Below are 21,479 nucleotides of genomic sequence, written 5' to 3' on the forward strand. Positions count from 1 at the left end.
CTGTCTTGTACATAAGAACTGCTTATAGATGGCAGATGCCATTGTGATAAACCCTAGGTTCATATCATGTGCATTCATCATTTTGTAGGAGCTCTTTAACATTCTTTCTGGACAAAAAGTGATACAAAAAAAAAAAAAAAAACAACAAAAAGTGATACAGATAAGGGTCCCACAATTTATATTTATTTATTTATTTTTGGGTCCGGTTGTAGGGCCTGAACTCTGGGCAAGGGCACTATCCTCAGCTCTTCAGCTCAAGGCTAGTGCCCTACCACTTGAGCCATAGCGCCACTTCCGGCTTTTTTCTTTTTGCTTATGTGGTGCTGAGGAATTGAACCCAGGGCCTGAGGCATGCAAGGCAAGCGCTCTACCACTGAGTCACCTTCCCAGCCTATATTTTTATCATTAAAGAGGCTGAGCTACACTCTCAGAAAAAGCGGGAGTCACTGCCCTCAGCTGATCATTTGTTTTGGGATAATCCACCAAACCGTCTAAAATAAAATTGATTAGGTTTCTGCTAATCACATTTCAACTACAAGATCACCTTAATTGATGTAGTGTTTTCAGTTCTATAGTTTCCTGATTTACCACCCCAGATGGTTAATTACATCCACTACGAATCTGACAAGCTAGGACACCAAAAGCAATATTAATTCCCTCTAAGCAGAGATCTTGAGAATCTAAAAGCGAAGAAAATGAGATTCATGAGGTCTGTAGAAGAGTAGGATCTGAAGTGAAACTTGAGCAGAATTTCAGGAGTCTTTGGGGCTGCGGAAACAGCTAAAGCCTATTTGGAAGTCCTGGCCATCCCACAGAGCAGAACCTAGGAAAGTGTGGGGTTGTTGAAATGTTTGAATAATGCAGATCGAATCCATGCTTGTGAAGGGTTTTTCCAGCAAGGCCTCTGCAGGCTCCAAGGAGCCATCCAAGTTCCACAGCAGGTGAGTGGCCCGCTCAGATCTAGGGATCAATGTTGTTACACTTTCCTCGTGCTCTCTCCCGACCTTGGCCGACCCGCAGGCCGGCGACGCGGTAGGTGCGGGCCAGGCCCCCCGCGGCCAGAGCACCAGGCACCAGGCCGCGGTGGGGAGGGGTGGGGGGGAATGCAGCCAGGGCCCCAGACTGGGGCCGCCGAGCCCCGAGCAGCCACCCGGCGCCGCACCTGGACTCGGCCCGGCCACCGATTGGACGGCCCGAGGCGACCCCGCTGTATCGCGAGACGAGATTGGCAGCGCCGGGCAGCATGTGTCCCCGCGCTGGCTTTGTACGCCGAGCCGCCTGCCGGTCCTTTAACAATGGGCGGCGCGAGCGCCCCGGCGCTGGGCCCGAGCTGAGGCCCGGGCTTCGCGGCCGACTGTCCGCAGCATGAGCGGGGCCGGCGCTCCCCGCACGCCGGCGGGACTGGGGCTGTGAGGGCCGTGGTTCCGGGTAAGGCCGCCGCCGTAGGGCTGGGCGGGCTGGGCCGGGCGCGGGCACCGGAGCGCCGGGGGCGAGGCGCGGAGCCCGGACGGCCCGGCCTTTTGTTCCCCTCCTGGGGCCGCGCGGTGCTCTGATTCCGGGGAGCCACGAGCCGGCCGCTGCCGTGGGGACCCGGAGTCGGGCGGGCGTTCGCCCCCGGGCTGCTCGCTGGACGCTTTGCACCCCGGCGGAGCGGACCCCGCTCCCGGAACCCAGGGCTCCGCGGACCCGGGGCCGCGCGTGGATCCCTTCTCGCCCTGCCTCTGGAGGGGCCGTTCCCCAAATGAGCGCCCTCCCCCGGGTGGGGAACTGCGGGCCCTGGGGTGGGCGCCGGGCTCGGCACGAAGCCGGGGAGAAGGAACAGCTCCCGGGTGGCGGCGGTCACACCCCTCGGGGAGGGGGCGCCGGGGGTCGTGGGGAGGCCGCGGCCGTGACCGCGTCTGTCCGGGGCGTGTCTCGCAGGCTGAAGCTGCCGCGTCTGGCCGGGCGCGCCGCCGGGTTCCATGGAGCTGGAGGGGCAGTGGTGGCGAGGACAGCTGGCTGCCGACATTCACCAAGCTCTTCGGTACAAGGTAAGACGCCCGACCCTCGCACGCTGTGGGAAGGTCGGCGCCTGGCCCAGGCCGGCCAGGTTCTTTACGCATCACCTTTGAGGCCAGAGAAAGAGATTGTGCTTATTCGCTCACAGATAATTCCTTCGTTCTCTTCCTGGGCTCTAATCAGAAGAACCTGCGAGTTAAATTGGGGGGGGGGTGAGGAGGTGGTGATGGGTAGGGGGTGGTAGTTTGGAGGGGGACTGTGGAAAGGGACATGGACATTCTGCTGTTCTGTTTGCAGCGGGACCAGGGATTTGATCTTGTGTTTAAACTTGGATGTTTATGCTAAAGTCTTAAAGTTTGTATGTCCTACACTTGCTACCTATATAGCTCTCTTATAAGTCGCATTTGTACATAACTAAAATCCCCAGCCTGTGCACTAACTTCTTTAGAGATTTTGGACCTGTTAATTTGCCCGGCGGTAAAATGAGGAATAGTACTAATAGCATGTAGTGTCTGTGGAATGATTGAGAAGTTTAAGTGGGCTTAGAACAGGCCTGGTGTATGATAAGCACTAAATGTTGACTGTTATTACTTGCCCCCTAAGATTTGTGACTGGGAAGAAAGCCTTAAGATGGAAGGATGCCCATTCATATAAAGGGCAGAATGTAAATATTTTTTTAAAATACACTTTTCTTTCACAAAGTCTGTATTGTTGCTCTTAAGTGAGACAGATTAATGGGCCAGTTCTGCTTTAATAACCTACAGAAAAGAAAGATCCAAAGGATCTCTAGCTTAACTCAGTTTCACCTTGGCTTAAAAGAACTATTCAATGTAGAAAATTGAGAAAGAAACAAAGCAGCTGTCTTTATAGAGTCAATTCTGGCCCTTTAGTGTTTATTCTGGGATGATAGTAAACATATCAAGTTGCTGACAAATAGTTTGGAATATCCAATTCTGAGTTAAGTTAGACTTGTGCTTTTTTCTAAAGCTTGAGATTTCTAAATGCTATGTCCAGATACAATTTTGATGTTTGTTTACTTGAGAGATGCAGTCTTTCAGTTTGAAGTGTTCTTTTCTAAGTGTTAGGCCTTTTATCATTCTAGTATGTGGTGAAATTAATTACTAGAGAGATAGAAAGTATATGTTTAATGTTTTGTTTTGGGGGCTGGGGCTGGGGCTTGAGTTTGGAGCTTGGGCACCATCTCTGAGCTTTTTTGCTCAACAATAGCACTCTGCTACTTGAACCCATAGTTCCACTTCCACCTTTTTGATAATTAATTAGAAATTAGAGTCTTACAGACCTTCCTACTTGGCCAGGCTTTAAACCATGATCCTCAGGTCCTAGCCTCCTGAGTAGGTTAGGTAGGATTATAGGCATAAACCACTAACACTCTGCAAGAAAGTATTTTGAATTCAGGGCAATAAAGTGCTCTACAACTTTAGCCATGCTCCTAGGCTGACTGAATGTTAGTGAGCTCTATCATTTCCAGTTCTTGTACTTTAGTGTAATTTAAATCATGAGTATTTGAATTAATTTTGTTCAGTGAGCTTAGGAGTAGACTTTTAAAAAATGCCTGATTTGAGTTGGGCACCGGTGGCTCACGCCTGTAATCCTAGCTACTCAGGAGGCTGAAATCTGAGGATCATGGTTCAAAGCCAGCCCAGGCAGGAAAGTCTGTGAGACTCTTATCTCTAATAAGCCACCAGAAAACCAGAAGTGGCACTGTAGCTCAAGTGGTACAGCACTTGCCTTGAGCTGAAGAGCTGAGGAACAGCACCCAGGCCAAGAGTTCAACTCCATGACAGACAAACAAAAAACAAAAAAAACACCTGATTTGCAAAATGCTTTTATGTATTAAATCTAAAAAATCCAAGAAATAAGACCAGCTGCTCTCAAGTTATTAACTGTCAAAGGACAAAACAGTTCAGGATCTGAAGGATCTGGAAGGCCCTCTTGGGCTACCTGTGACAGCTTATTCTAGGTTGACTTTATGCTATTTCTAAGCACTGTGTAGCCAATGTTCATGATTTGACACATTGGCCACACTTTTATGAAGAATTGACATTAACAAGTAGAACTTGAAGAACTGGAGAGACCACTAATTGTAGTATAGTGAAGTCCAGGAAGTTAAAATGAACTTTTCTCATGGAAAAGATACGCTAATCCCCGGTTATTAATTGGCGATTTAGTTGTATAATTGCTTGTTTATCCAACATGTTGAATATGTGTGGTTGGTGCTATGTCAGCTGTGGAAGCAGTAACTGCGTGACACAAACAGGTTTCCTTCATAGAATCCCTTTAAAAAAATGTGAGTTTGTATCTTCCTTTGAGCAGTTGCCATTTGGATGCTGTAGATGGTCTCTTTAGTAGTAGACTGATGGGGGGGGTTGGGAGAAATAGTGTGACTGGCAGCATTGTGTCTGTAGGAAAGAGTGAAAATACAGTGAATGAAATCTTCTGCAACCACAAAGCCAGCTATACTGTTTTTTATAAAGAACAAGTTAACACTCAATGCCTACAAAGCAGCTTTTGCCTTAAAAGCGTGTGTGTGTGTGTGTGTGTGTGTGTGTGTGTGTGTGTGTGTGTGTGTGTGTGTGTGTGTGTGTGTGTGTGTGTGTGTGTGTGTGTGTGTGTGTGTGTGTGTGTGTTGGGGTGGGGGTGAATTCAGGGCCTTACACTTGCTTGAATGGAGCCATACCTCGAACCCTGTTTGTTTGCAGGGGAGAGTCAGGGTTGATGGGTTATTTTTTTTTAACTGTATTTTTTTTTTTGTCTTTTCTTTTTTGGTACTGGGGATCAAACCCAGGACGTTGCACTTGCTAGGCAAGCGCTTTGCCACTGAGCTACATCCCAGCCCTGATGGGTTATTTTTAAGGTAGTGTCTTACAAACTTTTCTGCCCCCAGCTATCCTCAAACTATGATCCTTATGTTCTCAGCTTCTCAAGTAGCTGGGACTTACAGGCAGAAGCCACCAGGTCCAGACTTCCTTTTCATTCGTCTCAACATTTTGCTTCATGTGCCAATTTCATAGTATTGGAAAGTATTTTTAATAGCTCTCTTGATCAAACGGGAACAAATTTTAGCCTTGGTTAAAACATTGAAGAAGCTGGGTGCCAGTGGTTCGTGCTTTGTAATCCTAACTACTGAGGAAGCTGAAATCTGAGGATTGTGGTTCAAAGCTAGCTGAGTAGGAAAGTCTCTGAGATTCTTACCTCCAGTTAATCACTGGGGAAAGAAAAGTGTTAGTGGAGCTGTGGCTCGAGTGGTAAAGTGTTAGCCTTGAGCAAAAGAGTTCAGACCCAGAGTTCAAGCTCCAGGACCAGCAAAAGAAAGGGGGGGGTAGAAAGAAAGGGGGGGGAGAGAAAGGAAGAAAGGAAGGAAGGAAGGAAGGAAGGAAGGAAGGAAGGAAGGAAGGAAGGAAAGAAAAAAGGAAAAATGTTAAAGTAGATATCCTACGGACTTGTACTTACACTTAGTATTTTTTCTAGGTCTTTATTTCACCTTGGCTGGAGAATTGCTCTGTTCGGGGATGATGGCATTTAGAATGTTGAGCCAGTGAGGACTTGAGACTGGAGATGATGCATTTGGGCTTTTCTGTACTTTGGTCTTTTGAGATCCTGAGAAGCAAGTAGGAGTAAGAGTGTTCATTTCTAGGGAATTGTGAATACACAGCAGAAGGAACTTGTAGGCTGAGAAAAACATACTCATTTCTCATGTTGCATAGTATAGTAACTGGACAAAGACAACAAACTCTTAACAGTCATCTGGTTGTACTTTATCATTTAAAAAGATGAAGCCAGGTGCCAGTAGTTCATATCTATAATCTTAGCTACTCAGGAAGCTGAGACCTGACCTGAAGGATTGTTGTTCAAAGCCAGCCTGGGAAGAAATATCCAAGATCCTTTTCAATTAACCTGAAAAATAAGTTAGGATAGAGATGTAGCTCAAATGTTACAACAACATCCATAATCAAGAAAGTCGAGGAAAGCTTGAGGCCCTGAGTTCAAGCTCTACTACTGGCAAAAAATATAATACAGTACAGTAAAGTACAGTACAGATGATAAAAATGTATTGAACACATGGCTCTTAAATTTTTTGACTCTGTTTTTGGTAAGGTTAACATAGTTAAAACTAAAGTCCACTGGTGTTTTCCAAGTATGTTTCCTAGTGAATCTTGAAGTTCATATTCAGACTTCTTTTCCAGAGCACCTACTCTTGCTTTGTTTTTTTCCCAACTCCTTTCCCTCTGAGCTCTGTTAGATCTTCTTCCTCAGCATCCTAGTAGTACTGTGATTATTGTATTGTATTTTCATAATCTTTGTGTTTTAATTCACCTGCTAACCAGAAGCTTGAGACTAGTTTTATAGTGTTAACAATGTCCCATAGGCAGAAACAACTCTGCCTGTGGGCAGATAAATGAATGGGTAAACAGAATATGAGACAGACAGACAGATAGATACATAGATACATAGCGATAGGCAAACAGACAGACAAGCTATTCTGGCTATAAAAGAAATTCTTGCCTGCCACTGGTGGCTCACACCTATAATCCCAGCTTTTCAGTAGGCTGAGATCTGAGGACCACAGTTGGAAGCCAGCCTGGGCAGGAAAGTCCATGAGACTCATCCCAACCACCAGAAAACTGGAAGTGTTGCTTTGGCTCAAAGTGGTAGAACACTTGCCTTGAGCTTAAGAGCTCAGGAACAGTGCCCACACATTGACCCCCCCACCTCCCAATTTTTTTTTGATATATGGTAAGTAGACAAACCTTGACACAAAGGACTATTACTATATGTTAATAATGGATGTAGTGTACAGGTATCAGTTCAAGTCCCTACTTAAGGTTCTTTAGGGTACATATGTAAAAGTAGAATTGTTGGGTCATAGAGTAGTTCTTTGTTTAATTTTTTGAGGAACTGCTATACCATTGTCTGCAGTCATTGCACCATTTTATATTATCACCAGTAATGCACAAGGATTCCAGATTTTCATGTTTTTGCTGACACTTGTTTTCTTTTTTAAATAATAGGGGTATGAAATAGTATCTCATCATACTGATTTTGATTTGCAATTTCTTAATGATTATTGATGTTGAACATCTTTTCATGTGCTTCTTAGCCATTTGAACATCTTCTTTGGAGAATTGTGTATTCAAGATTATTTTAAAAATGGGGTTGTTACTGTTCAATTGTTTTGTATTGTTCAATTTTTGTGCTAGCCTGGGTCTTAAACTCAGGGCCTAGATACCACTCCTGAGCTCTTTTACTCAACTAGTGCTCCACTTTGATGGTTAACTGGATATAAGAGGCTCACATACTTTCTTGCCTGGGCTGGCTTTGAACCATAATCCTCAGATCTCAGCCTCCTGAGTGGTCACTGGCTCCCAGTCCAGGAAATCTGTATATAATTTTGAAAGAGTTGGAACCCAGTTGTCCAGTGCTTGCCTATCATGCATAATGCCCTGGGTTCACTCCTAGCTCTACAAAAATAAATAAGTAAATGAGCAATGTTAACCCCCCAAAAAGCTTTAAAATAATTTAGATATTAACCCTTCATTAGATTTATGATTTGTAAATTGTTCTCTCATTAAGTGAGGTATTTTTCTTCACTCTGTTGTAGTGCCTTTCAGTATTTATCTTTTTTCTTTATTTTTTGTGCCTTTTATTTCATTTGTGTTTTTGATACCATATCTATGTTACTTCTTTCTATTGTGGTACCTGTTGGATTTCATTTCAGTATTATGCTGCTCTTACAAAATGAATTTAAAGCTTTCCATCTTTTCTCTGTGCTCTTGAAACCTTTTAATACTATAGAATTTTTCCAGTATTCTAAAATTGAGCTAGTATAATGTGTTTCTGATATTTAATATTGATGGTTAAATTTTTGGATGTATAAAAGGACGATGACAAAGCTAAAGTCATAAAACTGCCAATGGGAAACAGAAGATGCTCATGGATGTGTGCAGCTCTCCAAATTGCTGCCAATATACTGTAGTATATATACAACATATCTCTTACTATATCCAAAAGCTTGAGCTTCCTGGAGCAGGGCGTAGTTCAGTAGTGTGGTTGGTTTTTTAAGGACATTTTTCTGAGAAAACCCAATAGAGAAGGTAAGAATTCTCTTACTAAAAGTCTTTGTAGAATACATCCATTCCAAAGCAAGAAACACAATTGTTCACATTATAATTATTGATTTTATATGGTTACGAATAAGGAGAAATGTTTTAGGCTAATTTTTAAATGTGGATTGTTATCCTCCCACTCAACTTTTTCATTTCTGTGTCTTCAACAAAAGTGTGTTTTGAGTACTTGTAACATTAATAATGTTGGAAAATAACTCTTTGTATTGTGGTGATAATTCTACAGGTTGTGTTAGACTAAATGTGGTTATTCTGGATTTAGGAGCTGAAGTTGCCCTCCTACAAAGGCCAGTCCCCTCAGCTAAGTCTCAGGAGGTACTTTGCTGACTTGATTGCCATAGTGAGCAATCGCTTCACACTCTGCCCTTCTGCCCGACATCTTGCTGTCTATCTACTGGACCTATTTATGGATCGCTATGACATCTCTATCCAGCAGCTACATTTAGTTGCACTATCCTGTCTTCTCCTAGCAAGTAAGTATTAATTTGATCTATAAGACTAGAATCTATTGTTTTATGATAAAATAAAATTGTGTAGAACTTTGAATTTTCAATTACCAAATCTCATTCATTCCAGTTTATCCCTATCAAGAAGTTTATGTTGAAAATACATCTTGGCACAGTAATTATCAATTAGGCATTTAAGAATAGTTCTGGAACTGGGTGTTCATACCTTATTCCTAGCTAGTGAGGAGACTGAGATCTGAGAATCATGGTTCAAAGTCAACCCAAGCAGGAAAGTCTGTGGGACCTTTTTCTCTAATAAACTATCAAAAAAGCTGGAAGTGGAACTGTGGCTTAAATGGTAGAGAGCTAGCCTTGAACAAAGGAAGCTCAGAGATAGAAACCAGGCCTAGAGCTCAAGTTGACTCTGTTATTACAATAGAAAGTTAAACCCTGTTTTAAAGTAGTCTTTTGACATGTCAACCACCTTACCTCTGCCCCTCACTAAGTGGGTTGGCACAGTATGATTACAAAAACTTTTCCATAATGTTGTCACTAGAGTTCTTTATAAATCTAAATACAGTCATACATGGTATAATTTCTGATACTAATCTCTTCTTTTTCTTTTTCTTTTTTGTCAGTCTTGGGGTTTTGAACTCTGGGCCTGGGCGCTGCCCTCAGCTCTTCAGTTCAAGGCTCGCACTCTACCACTTGAGCCACAGCGCCATTTCCAGTTTTCTGGGTGATTAATTAGAGATAAGAGTCTCACAGACTTTCCTGTCCAGGCTGGCTTTGAACCTCGATCCTCAGATCTCAGCCTCTTGAGTAGCTAGGATTAAAGGTGTGAGCTACTGGCACTGGCACTAATCTTTTCTGACCCTTATTCTTCCTATGAATTAATGACCTTAGCCACTTAATTTTGAATGTCCTTTTGCAAGTTAAGGTTTCTTTTATGTAGGACAGACTGAGTGTAAATAAAACACAACCACAGTGATGACTTGCCATTGTTGTATGTTTAGGTTTAGATGGAACCTGCTTATGTAGCATTTGGAACCTTTTTTTTTTGGTCCAGTCGTGGGGCCTGAACTCTGGACCTGGGCACTGTCCCTCAGCTCTTCAGCTCAAGGCTAGCGCTCTACCACTTGAGCCACAGCGCCACTTCCGGCTTTTTGCTTTTTGCTTATGTGGTGCTGAGGAATCAAACCCAGGGCCTCATGCATGCAAAGCAAGCGCTCTACCAGAGCCACCTTCCCAGCCCCGCATTTGGAACCTTTTATCTGGACCTAGCCACCATTCCAGTCTCATGTAAACCTTGAGCCAGATTCTTAGCAGAGGACTGTCTTTTCCTAGCTACATTTCCCCTTTAATCAGTTGTCCTCTAAGATCCAGACATCTCCTGTTTCCCTCCCTTCCAGAAGAGAGAGGTAATACTTAAATATTTATAATTAACCTTATTTAACTTTTAATTAAAGTTTCATGCTCCTAGGTAATCACGTGTACAATGCTGTATGTATTTCATCACTGGCTGTGAAGCCATTTGGGGTTTAATTATTTGCTTAAGATTGGAAAAACCCATACTTGACAGGTGAGCTATATGAGAATCCACAAATAAAACTGCTTTAATCCACAGAATGTTGGTTAAATTAGTGAAAAGTCATTTTTGACCTGCTGTGGCTGTTACTGTCATTTTGAAGTCTCATTTGCTCAGCCTGCAGTTCTTAAAGTGTTGTGAGCCAAGTGGGAGGCTCCTCTTGGTGGACTTAAAATGATGGATGATGCTTATGTAGCTCATAGACTAACTTAACTTACCGAATAAAATTTATCCATACAGAAGTGATTTGGGGGGCTGGGAAGGTGGCTCAGTGGTAAAGCGCTTGCCTTGCATGCCTGAGGCCCTGGATTCGATTCCTCAGCACCACATAAGCAAAAAGAAAAAGCTAGAAGTGGCGCTGTGGCTCAAGTGGTAGAGCGCTAGCCTTGAGCTGAAGAGCTGAGGGACAGCGCCCAGACCCAGAGTTCAGGCCCCAAGACCGGACCCAAAAAAAAAAAAAAAGAAGTGACTTGGTTTTACTAAACTGGTTACTCATCAATTACCTGTCATTCTTAAAATTCAGAGGACTGTCTTAGTTAATAAGAATTTTGAGTTGAGCCAAGCGTCTGTGGCTCACGCCTGTAATCCTAACTACTCAGGAGGCTGAGATCTGAAGATCAAGGTTCAAAGCCAGCCCTGGCAGGAAAGTCCTTGAGACTCTTATCTCCAATTAACCACCAGAAAACCAGACATGGTGCTGTGGCTTAAAGCGCTAGAGTGCTAGCCTTGAGCTGAAGAGCTCAAGGACAGCGCCTAGGCCCAGAGTTCAAGCCCCACGACTGACAAAACAAAAAACAAAAACCAGAATTTTGAGTTGAGCATGGCACATGCCTATTGTGCCTCCTACTTGGAAGACTGAAACAGGTAGATTACATTAGTTTAAAACCATCTAGGCAACATAATGAGACCTTGCTCAAAAAAGAAAAGGAAAAGAATCTTGCCCACTATGTAGTACTTGCCATAGGTGCTATGGAGTTTGCACAGTCTACAGATCTAGAGGAAAGGTACTTTTGTTTTTGTGCTAACTTATGTTGGTTGAAATGGAGTTTTCACTTCTCTTGTTTAAATTACATGTTACATTTAAGGTCATGATACATTTGCTTTCTTAAGGATTATTGGCTTAAAGAAATTGTAATATGCAGCAGGGTTTTTTTGTGATTGGTTTTATTTTAAATTTTTTATGGTCTAGAAACTAGGCTTTAGAGTTAGTATTTGCTGTGGTTCAAATGTGAATCCTTTTTCACCTATTGATGAAAGTGCTGGATTTCTCTTCCCTTTCTGCTGACACACATGACCCCTTTTTCCTGTGAGAGAAAAATTCTGGTGTTTCAGACATGCACTCATTCTTTGACCACCCTCGGTTATTAAACTCAGGGCCTTTCGTTTGTTGGGCAGGAACTCTACCACTTCAGCCAACCTCTCCCAGCCCCTTTTGCTTTTTAGTTATTTTTCAGTGTAGGGTCTTGTGTTTTTTACTTAGGATACCCTAGACTCTATTACCCTTACGTAAGCTTCCTGTGTGAGTGCGATGACAGTGTGACCACCACATACAGCTCTTTCATTGAAATAGTGTCTCACTAACTTCCTTGGCTAGCCTCATATCATAATCTTCCAACATCTCTGCCTTCTATATAGCTGGCATTATAGTCATGAGTCACACTTCTGGCCTTTTAAAAAGTTATTCTTAGCATAAACTAATATACCAAAAGAGTGTCATTGTAATTTTTCCATAGCATTTGTTTACATTCCATCATCTTACATTTGGATACCTGTGGGGTGTCTCCAATTAGGTATCATAAACATTCAAATACTGCTCCTATATTTGCATGATTGAAAGTTGTTTGCTCCTCCCCTCAGTTTGGGGATGGTATCTTCTAGTATGATAATAAAGAAGAACTTCTAGCTGATAGGATCAGGTAATAGTTGGATTTCAGTTATATTAAAGGTTGGGAACTGTAGATAATGTTGGCCAGAAACTGACCACAGCCAGTAAGTTCCAGGGATAAAACATAGCTTCTTAAAGTGTATATACTATTAGAGATAGGCAAACAGGACCTACACATTGTCTTTTTTTTTTTCTTTTTTTATTGTAAAGAACTATACAGAGGGTTACAGTTACATGAGTGAGGTAATGAGTACACTTCCTATTCACATTGTCTTTTATTGGAGAGCAGTGTGTAGTATTTTAGAGAAAGAATCATGATTGACTTCCTGGGTTTTTACCAACAATATGAATTTCAGCAGTACTGGAGTCTCAACATTATTTCTCTGTAAAATGGGAACCAAAGCACTTGGCTTTATTTATGCTGCTTTATAATCTATAACCTTTAGTCTGGCTCCATATCCCAAAAGTTCTGGCTTATTCTAAAATGGACCCAATTTGTGCAGGACTATACATATTCTAGCTCTTTCTTCCCTTGGCTTCTGTGACTACCATTAAACTAACAGAAAATTTGCAGCAGTCTTGGAAATGAGACTTCTGATAGTATGTTCAAGGTCTTGTATAACCAAGAAATGACCTTGACATTAAGATGAAAGCAAATTTAAAAATCATAGGATTTTAGAGACATGATTCATTACAAATGCTTGTTTTTCCTTGTTTACCTGTGCTGGGTTAGCAAAATTTTATACTGTATTATCTGTTAGGTGAAAATAATGACATTTTAGTTTTGATTTAGATTTTAATTTTTAATGAGCTGTTTTTTTTCCTTTTCCTGTTCTTTACCCAATTAAAAAATTAGATTGATGATCTTAGAAACTTGTGAGGATTCTCAGTATATATTTTCCACTTTAGTAATGAAAGAATAGAATGAGCCACGTGCTGGTGCCTCACGTCTGTAATTCTAGCTACTCAGGAGGCTGAGATCTGAAGGACTGTGGTTCGAAGCCAACCCAGGCAGGAAAGTCCATTAAACTCTTATCTCCAATAAAAGAAAAGGCCAGAAGTGGCACTGTGGTTCAAGTGGTAGAGAACTAGCTTTGAGGACAAAGAGTCTCAGAGACAGTGCCCATGTCCCTAAGTTCAAGTCCCAGGAAAGGCAAAAAAGAAGAAGAAGAAGAATAGAATGTACAGTCAGGTTCTTGTGGCTCACACCTGTAATCCTAGCTACTCAGGAGGTAAATTCAGGAAGATTGCCTTTCAAAACAAGCCAGGGCAGAAAAGCTTTTAAGACCCTATCTTGCAAATAGCCGGTTAGAAATGGGGCTGGAGTTATGGTTCAAGAGAGAGTGCAGGCCTAGCAAACACAATACTGTGAGTTCAGACCCTAATAATGCCCTACCACCAACACCAAAATACACACACACACACACACACACACTCACACACTCACGCACGCACGCACGCACACGCACACACACACACAAAATGTGGATTGGTCAAGTTCACAATGGCATCAGGTCCATGTCCTGCAGACTGTGCAAATCTCTACCACAGACTTAGATTTGCTACTGGCTTTGAAAATATACTGCTCTCCACGGCTGATCTTAATATATCCTGTTCAAGGAAAGACAACCTAGTGTTTTGTTTCTGTGGTCTCTTAATTCTTTATTTTCTAGGAAGCAGATATAAATTTCCTGTGCTCTTAGTTCCTGTTTGGGCCCTTTATCAATATAATCACATGGTTTTTGGTATTTCCTTTCAATTGAAGAACTGACTTTTTGATGTGCATAGTATTATGAATAAATAAATTTAAAATAACAATAAAAACTATAGACCTTAATGCAGGTACACATTGGTGTTATCACAGTTTTTGAAATCCTTTAATTATTCATGTAGCTGAATATATATCACTATAAGTAGTGAAAGTCCCAAAAAATTAAACCTACATTAGAATTCTGATTATGCAGTATGCAAGATACTTTTAACTTTGTAAACCCATTCATGTTTATATTAGCTGAATATTTATAGAGAAGGCTGTCATTGTGATAGTTGTCCCAATATAATCTTGTACAGTACTTTGGTTTAGAAGTGCAGATTTGAGGATTCATAAATCTTCATTTGTGGTACTTTGGTTTAGAAGTGCAGATTTGAGGATTCATAAATCTCTTCATTTGCACTTTCATACTTTAACACAAGTGGTCAGTCTTACCACCTTAATTTCTTGACAATTTTATTTTTAATGTTTAAAGTTTCAGGAAGATAATATGAAACATCCCTGATCCTTGAATTATGGTGACTTAAAATTTATTAATTTCTTCAAAGGAACTTCAAACATGATATAAATAATGTCATTAATTTTTACAATATTCCTTTGAAGTGTATTGCCAGTTTTGCTGTGCTATACAAACAGCAGGGTGCTTTGAAAGCCTTAATGATTCATCCCAATATTCCTAGTTCAGTCTTCCTCTGCAGAATTTCACTTTATTATGCAGGAACAATGGTTTCCCTTCCTGTCTCAGTGATGATGCTCTGGCTAACCACTTTAGTGACATGGGTGACATATGTGCTTTTGGCTGAACATGTGAAATTTATCTTTATGTGATTTGAATATCTGACTATGTTTTAGATACAATATTTACTTAAAGAGTGGTTTAGAGCTGGGTGTGGCCCATGCCTGTGCAAACCCAGCTACTCTCTGGGCCTGGGGCAGGAAAATCACACAGGTTCAGGCCAGCCTGGGCAACTTAGACCTTGTGTCAAAATATAATGAACTGGGGGTATTACAGCGATACAGCATTTGTCTGGAATGTGTCTTAGGCTTGATCTCCAGAAAACCCTCTCAAAACATGATTTAGCTAGTTTCATAATTTCTCTGGAGCAGTAGCCACCATCTCTACCATTCTTTGGGACAGGATCTTCTGGTGTCAGTGACAAAAACTTCTACCCCAATTATGGTCCTTGAGCGAAGACCAAGATTGCAGCAGTACTTTTTCACCAACCCCAGTTGAAGACAAGAGAAGCAAACCTCTTTGGCTACTGCCCCATTGCCCGTACCCTGACCATCTACACTGAGCAGCCTTGGTACCTTACCATTAACTTTACCAGGCACCTTTGACACAGGTCTGGAATCTTAGCTACTTGGGAGGCTGAGCTTGTTGGGATATTGGCTTGAGGCCAGACCAGGACAGATAATAAGTTCAGGAGATTCCTTCTCAAAGAACTGGGTGTGGTAGTTAGTGGTTATTACCCTAGCTACTGGAAAGCCTATGATAGGTAGATCATATCCAGGCACATACCCTGGCAAGAAGTGAGACCCTATATCTGAAAATGACAGGTAGAAATCAGAGCTGGATGGACTGTGAATATGGCTTAGTGGTAGAGTGCTTGCCTAGCATGCAGGAAGCCCTGGGTTCAATTCCTCAGCACCACATATACAGAAAAAGCCAGAAGTGGCACTGTAGCTCAAATCATAGAGTGCTACCCTTGAGCAAAAGAAAAAGAAGCTTGGGGACAGTGCCCAAGCCTAGAGTTCAAGCCCCAGGCCCAGAAAAAAGAAATCAGAGCGAAAGGCATGTCTCAGAGATAAGAGTTCCTTGCTTAGCAAGCACAAGACCTGAGTTCCAACCCCTCCCCTCCAAAAAAATTTTAATTCTTAGGAAAATTTTGGACAAGGGTATATGTCATCTATTAATGAGAAATCTGTACTTCTAATGTGATTTTTAAATTTTAATTTAAGCATTGAGAGAAGTCATGCTTGTAACTTCTGTTCTTTCATGGAACAAAGACACAGACACACAGGCACAAAGACTTGGACAGCTTTATTGCTTTCTCTGGAATATCTGAACAATGCTTGATAGTTTGTGTATTTCCTTCAGCTAAAAGTTGTAGAAGTTACCTAATATGAATAAAAAAGTGTTTGCTTGGAAATTGATATTAATCTATAGAAACAGTTTTCTGTGGCTGGACAGGTAATCCTACTCCTCAGCTTTGCATAGATGAAACCTGTGAATGGGTATTCCCTGAAAAGAAGATAATGCCTTTGAATAATGACCATCCACCTTTCATGTACTCTTTATTCCTATCTGTGTTGTGAAAGAGGATTTCAAATAGGATAATAAAGTATTTCCTCCATTTATTACAAAGTAGACTTACCTGGGCTTTTGGCGGGTGGTGTGTGTGTCTGTGTGTGTGGATATTGGGTTAGCTCCTGGGTTGTACTTTTGCTTGGCTTTTTTGCTTGAGGTTAGTGCTCTACTACTTGAGCCACAGGTATACTTCTGGCTTTTTGTTGGTTAATTGGAGCTAAGAATCTCATGGCCTTTTCTACCCAGACTGGCAATCCTTAGATCTCAGTCTCCTGAGTAGCTAGGTTATAGCTGTGAGCCACCAGTACTTGGCTTGGAATTTTCATTTTGAATTCAAAAGAAGAGAGACAGGACTTTTTGTGGAATGATACTTACGTTAGATAATCACTCAGCTTTTTCCCTAAGTTCTTTTATCTGTTACTGAGATTCTGCTGACCATATGCCAAAATAAAATAGTTTGGGCTTACCTAATTTATTTCAGATAAAGCTATAACATTAAATTATTAAAACTCTCTCTTCTATTGTAAAATAATCAATTTTTTGTCACCAACTACCACCTGGCCCACAGAAAGAAAACTTTCTGGGAAAAATCAACTGGTGAGATTTGAGTTATTTTTTTAATTAGCACATATGACTGATTATGTTTAAGACCCAAATCAAATGTCCCAAGCGTATGTTTTTCAAAGGCTGAGGAAAGGTGAGGGACATTGGTACTAGAGAAGAAAACAAGCAAATGTAGAGACAGAGCTCTATGGCACAGTCATCATGGAAGGTAGAAGAAAAAATGTCCCTTCATCTAAATCTGATCGGTTAGCCTGCAAGTCCCATTTAACTGATCAGACCTCTAATGATCATCTTAACATTTTTCCTTTTCTTACAAGGTAAATTTGAAGAGAAAGAAGATAGCGTGCCTAAGTTGGAGCAGCTCAATAGCCTGGGTTGCATGACCAATATGAACCTGGTATTAACAAAGCAAAATTTGCTACATATGGAACTATTATTATTAGAAACCTTTCAGTGGAACCTCTGCCTTCCTACAGCTGCTCACTTCATTGAGTATTATCTCTCTGAAGCTGTACATGAAACAGATCTTCATGATGGCTGGCCAATGATCTGCTTGGAAAAAACTAAACTCTACATGGCCAAATACGCAGATTACTTCCTTGAAGTGTCCCTGCAAGGTGAGTTTTTGGGAATTCCACTTAAGTGACTTGTGCACTGTGAATCGTGTATTCTGTTGCTTAAGTTCATTTTTGGTGTCTCCACAGATTATGCCTTTCTAAATTATGCACCTTCTTTAGTAGCTGCTGCATGTGTGGCTTCTTCGAGGATTATACTTCGTCTTTCTCCAACATGGCCCACAAGACTACATCGCCTTACTGCTTACTCCTGGGATTTCTTAGTGCAGTGTATTGAACGGCTGTTGATGTAAGCCTTTCTTGCCCTGGTGTTTGTAATTCCTCATTAACATTTTTCTTCATGTATAAGGTGCCCTAAAAACAACTCCTCAAAGCCACCAAGCTCTTGGATATTTGGCTTCTGGTAGCTACTTGGTGCCATTAGTAAACCACTGTATGAGCAGTACTCTGTGGCAGGGGACCTTGTTTTGGCTGTTGACCAGTATAAAATGATTCTAGATACATGAAAGGGAAAAAGTCCTCTTGTAGGTTTCTAGTCCCATAATTCTGAGATCATTGCAGCTAACTCTTTCCCTATTCCTGTTCCTGCATCTTGGATTTTTAGGGGCCATTAGGATATATCTGAAGTGACAGCCGCCACACTTACCATGACCACTGTGCTTATTGTGAACTCATCTCAAAAGCTGGAAGGAACCCCTAAAGCTGCCCACATAGTTCACACCATGGGAAATAGCTTTGGGAGGATTTGGGGAGGTCTCACTGTTGTGTGGCAGTGTGTGGAATCATCTTCTTGAGTAATGGTATTGTTTCATTTCTCTCCATGTCTCAGTGCTCATGATAATGATGTGAAAGAAGCAAACAAACAGAGAGCACAGTCAGGCCCTCAGTCAGCACAACTAGGCATGTTCCAGACAGCCTCCCAGCCCTCACGGCCAGTTCACTTTCAGCAACCCCAGTATCTCCACCAGACTCATCAGACCTCGCTGCAGTATCGCCATCCTGTATCAGATCAACCAAGCTGTCAGCAGATTGTATCTACCACACACACCTCATCTTACACACTACAGACATGTCCTGCTGGCTTCCAAACTAGTGTTCAGAGCCTTGGGCACATGCAGACTGGTGTTGGGATGTCTCTAGCAATACCAGTAGAAGTTAAACCCTGTCTGAGTGTTTCTTACAACCGGAGTTACCAGATAAATGAACATTACCCTTGTATTACTCCATGCTTTGAAAGGTGATTGTATGCAAGTAATAACTGACCCAAACAGGCCTTGCAGCTCTGGGGCAGGCTCTTGTAAACTTCTCTTCAGAAGGGATCCAGATAACACCAGACAGAACTCTGCAGGTACCACAGCAGGAAGACTGAATATCCCTGTGTATCACAGCATCATGAGTATCCTGTTACAGCAAATCCCTGTGTAACAAAAATGTTCAAGCCCTAGCTGACGGTCCCAATATTTCAAAATATTCAATACAGCAGAAATTTTGGACAGACTGCAGATTGCCATTTTCAGATTTGACCTGTGGTAGGCTTAGACTCTTGCTTGGATTAGATGTCAAAGACTAGTGTTTTTTCTATGGACTTGCCAAACCGTTTTTCATGAAGGAAAGTTAACAGTATTACTTTTTGAAGACATTTTTAATTCAGTTTTGAGGGTTTTTTTTTTTGTTTTTTTTTTTTTTACCTCACGTGAATTTCTAAGTTTAAATTCATCTGTGCTATACCAATCTGTGCAGTAAAAAATTGTGTCAGATTATGTAAGTTCCTGTCATAAATAATGTAGGTATCTGGATTTATTTACTAAAATTAGGTGTGGAATAGATCTCTTATCTTGAAATCTTGGTTATATTTGTGTTTTTCCCTAAGTGATCCAACTCACATCTATAGCATGAAAACACATTTAACTCAGGGAGTTTGTACTACTTGGAAACATTTAACTGTAATGCATCATACTTTGGGATGTTAGAGTGTGAACTACCTTTATAACATGCTAAACTATTCCCCTAGGATGTGTTTTCCAATGAGATCATAATGTAGCCCAGAATGATTGAAGTGTGGTTCTGTAATTCATGTATAGGTTTGAAGTTGTCAGTGCAATTGAGATTTATAGTCTGATTTGATGTTATTTCTAAAAGAGCTTTTTCAAGGGAAGGAATAGCTAAAATATGTCCATACTAGAATACAGTCCTGTAGGTTATTCTGGAATGGAGGGCAGCCAGGGTTTACTCAGGTAGTGCTAGCCCAGCACTTGTTATGTGGAAGACAGGTTTGGTAAACAGCCTCCAGCTGGTTGGTCTGAGCAGACAGGGATACTGATTACAAGATTGTAATAGCCACTTTCACTTGGCCCTGCAACTGCCCTGGGACATTTCACTCTGCTGGTGGTGAGTGAAAGCAGCAATAATAGTCATTATAGTAAAGGCAATTTGGGCATAAAGTGTTTGAGAGAATAGACATTAAAAAGTTAAAAATGTAATAACTGGTAAATACATCCTTATCTGTGGGAAGAAACAGATTTGGTAGAGGGAAGTTTCTCGTTTAAAAATGTGTGTCCATTTGTGTTCTTTTAAAGGTAGCACTTGAATAGAAGGGTCCGCATGGCAGATGTGTGACTACCACAATGTGCATTGAAGACAGACTTGTTACAGAGCTGTGGGTATGCAGCAGGTGATTCCATAATCAAGTCAGTGGCCTTTGTTAAGAAGGGTAGGGCTCAACATAGTAGTGGGGTGATCCAGAGGCTCCAGTGTGTGTGAGGGAGTGGCTTCTGCCAACCTGAATTCTTAGAAGACATGCCTTATCCTTAAAAGGAAAACACTTATGTTTAGAGTATACAGGGCATAATGTGGATTTCATAGCCCAGCAAATGGCACAAAAGCCACTCAGGTAAGAACATTCATGGCAGTTTTTAAACATGAAAATTGTTTTCTGAAAGTATTACTTTTCCTCTTTAAAAGGGCTGCTAATTGGATTTTAATCATTCTTAACAAAACTTGAATTACATGGGGGAAAGTAGGTTCAAAAGATAATATCAGCCAGGTGCCAGTGGTTCATGCTTGTAATCCGAGCTACTCAAGAGACTATTTGGAGGATCAAGGTTCAAAACCAGCATTCATGAGACTCCTATCTCCAGCAAAAAGCTGGGCCAGATGTACATCGTAAGTTGGTAGAGTGCCAGCCAGAAGTAAGCAAGCTGAGCAAGAGAGCAAGGCCCTCATTTCAAGCTCCAGGACCAGCATGAAAAAGAAAAAAAAAAGATAATGTTCATTTTCACAAATAGAAGCCAGCAACTTTGAATCCAGTTTTCAGTATTGTAACTACCTCAGTAATGCTATGAATGTAAGATCATTGGGATAAAGATCCTAACTTGAAACAACAACTAGTGCCTGTGGTAATTTAATGTCTTGTCAAATGCTTTTATTGATTGGTTTATATGTCTCTTGTTATAGAAAAATACGCCTTTTTGAAAAGTTTATTAACACTTTTCCAATTTATATTTTAAAAAGCTAAAGAACACTGGATTAATTTTTTGAGGGGGGGGGGCTTAGAATAAGATAATTGGTTGATTACTATTGCTGCATACCCAGGGTAGGATGGTTTTTTTTTAAACATTAGGTTTCAATATAAATACAACTCAACAACTATTAGATTGGGGGGGGGGGGATGTGTAGGGTTTGTTTTGTTTAATTTATTGATTAGTCCTTGAAGATTTTTTTTTTAATTACTGGACCATCGGATGTGTACTGTGAAGAGATTAATGGTATGTATAAAGGGCTTTACCAAAGTCCACTAAATAGACACTACTCAAGTACAGACTGTAAACCAAAATGTATCAGTGTATGACATAAATTACAAATAGTGAGTATGGTGCTAAAGTCTACACCAATGGAACTAGATGAGTGCTATGCACTTAATTTTAAAATAAACTAGTTTTCACTAAATTGGCCTTGGTGGTTTTGTTTTAAATGCAGTTTGTACTTTGTAGTTCCATCAAGTCATTTTATTGTATTAGACATGATTATATTTACTCAGGCATCCAGCTGTTGAATATAGCCACAGGGGTAGGACACAGTTGCCCCTTTATGTCCAAGCATGGAAGCCCACAGACTACAATGGACACCACTTTTGTCTTTTGAGCTTAAATTGACTCTTAAGTTAACAACTGCCGCCTTTGATTTATTATACAATGATGGA

General features: G+C 41.2%; 1 protein-coding gene across 2 annotated transcripts; it reads left to right on the forward strand.

Moving 5' to 3' along the window:
* Positions 1-1,283: 1,283 nt before the first annotated feature.
* On the forward strand, positions 1,284-21,216 carry LOC138836123 (cyclin-J). 2 transcript variants are annotated; one of them, XM_070034645.1, is made up of 6 exons: positions 1,284-1,428; positions 1,921-2,030; positions 8,404-8,614; positions 17,024-17,323; positions 17,411-17,570; positions 18,111-21,216. In XM_070034645.1, exons 2-6 carry the CDS (start codon positions 1,962-1,964, stop codon positions 18,520-18,522), a joined length of 1,152 nt encoding a protein of 383 aa, XP_069890746.1. In that variant the 5' UTR covers positions 1,284-1,428; positions 1,921-1,961; the 3' UTR covers positions 18,523-21,216. The 2 variants fall into 2 exon arrangements, with proteins under 2 accessions (XP_069890746.1, XP_069890747.1); XM_070034646.1 differs by having other exon boundaries at positions 17,447-17,570.
* The last annotated feature ends 263 nt before the right edge of the window (positions 21,217-21,479 follow it).

The sequence above is a fragment of the Dipodomys merriami genome, unplaced genomic scaffold (assembly GCF_024711535.1).
Source record: "Dipodomys merriami isolate MVZ:Mamm:240054 unplaced genomic scaffold, mDipMer1.0.p SCAF_249, whole genome shotgun sequence".
Taxonomy (NCBI): domain Eukaryota; kingdom Metazoa; phylum Chordata; class Mammalia; order Rodentia; family Heteromyidae; genus Dipodomys; species Dipodomys merriami.

Excerpts from the sequence above, each read along its gene's own strand:
- LOC138836123 (XM_070034645.1), top strand. The coding sequence starts at position 1,962 with ATGGAGCTGGAGGGGCAGTGGTGGCGAGGACAGCTGGCTGCCGACATT. Across the intron at positions 17,324-17,410 it reads CCTTGAAGTGTCCCTGCAAG|ATTATGCCTTTCTAAATTAT; the intron begins GTGAGTTTTTGG and ends GTGTCTCCACAG. Across the intron at positions 17,571-18,110 it reads TGTATTGAACGGCTGTTGAT|TGCTCATGATAATGATGTGA; the intron begins GTAAGCCTTTCT and ends TCCATGTCTCAG.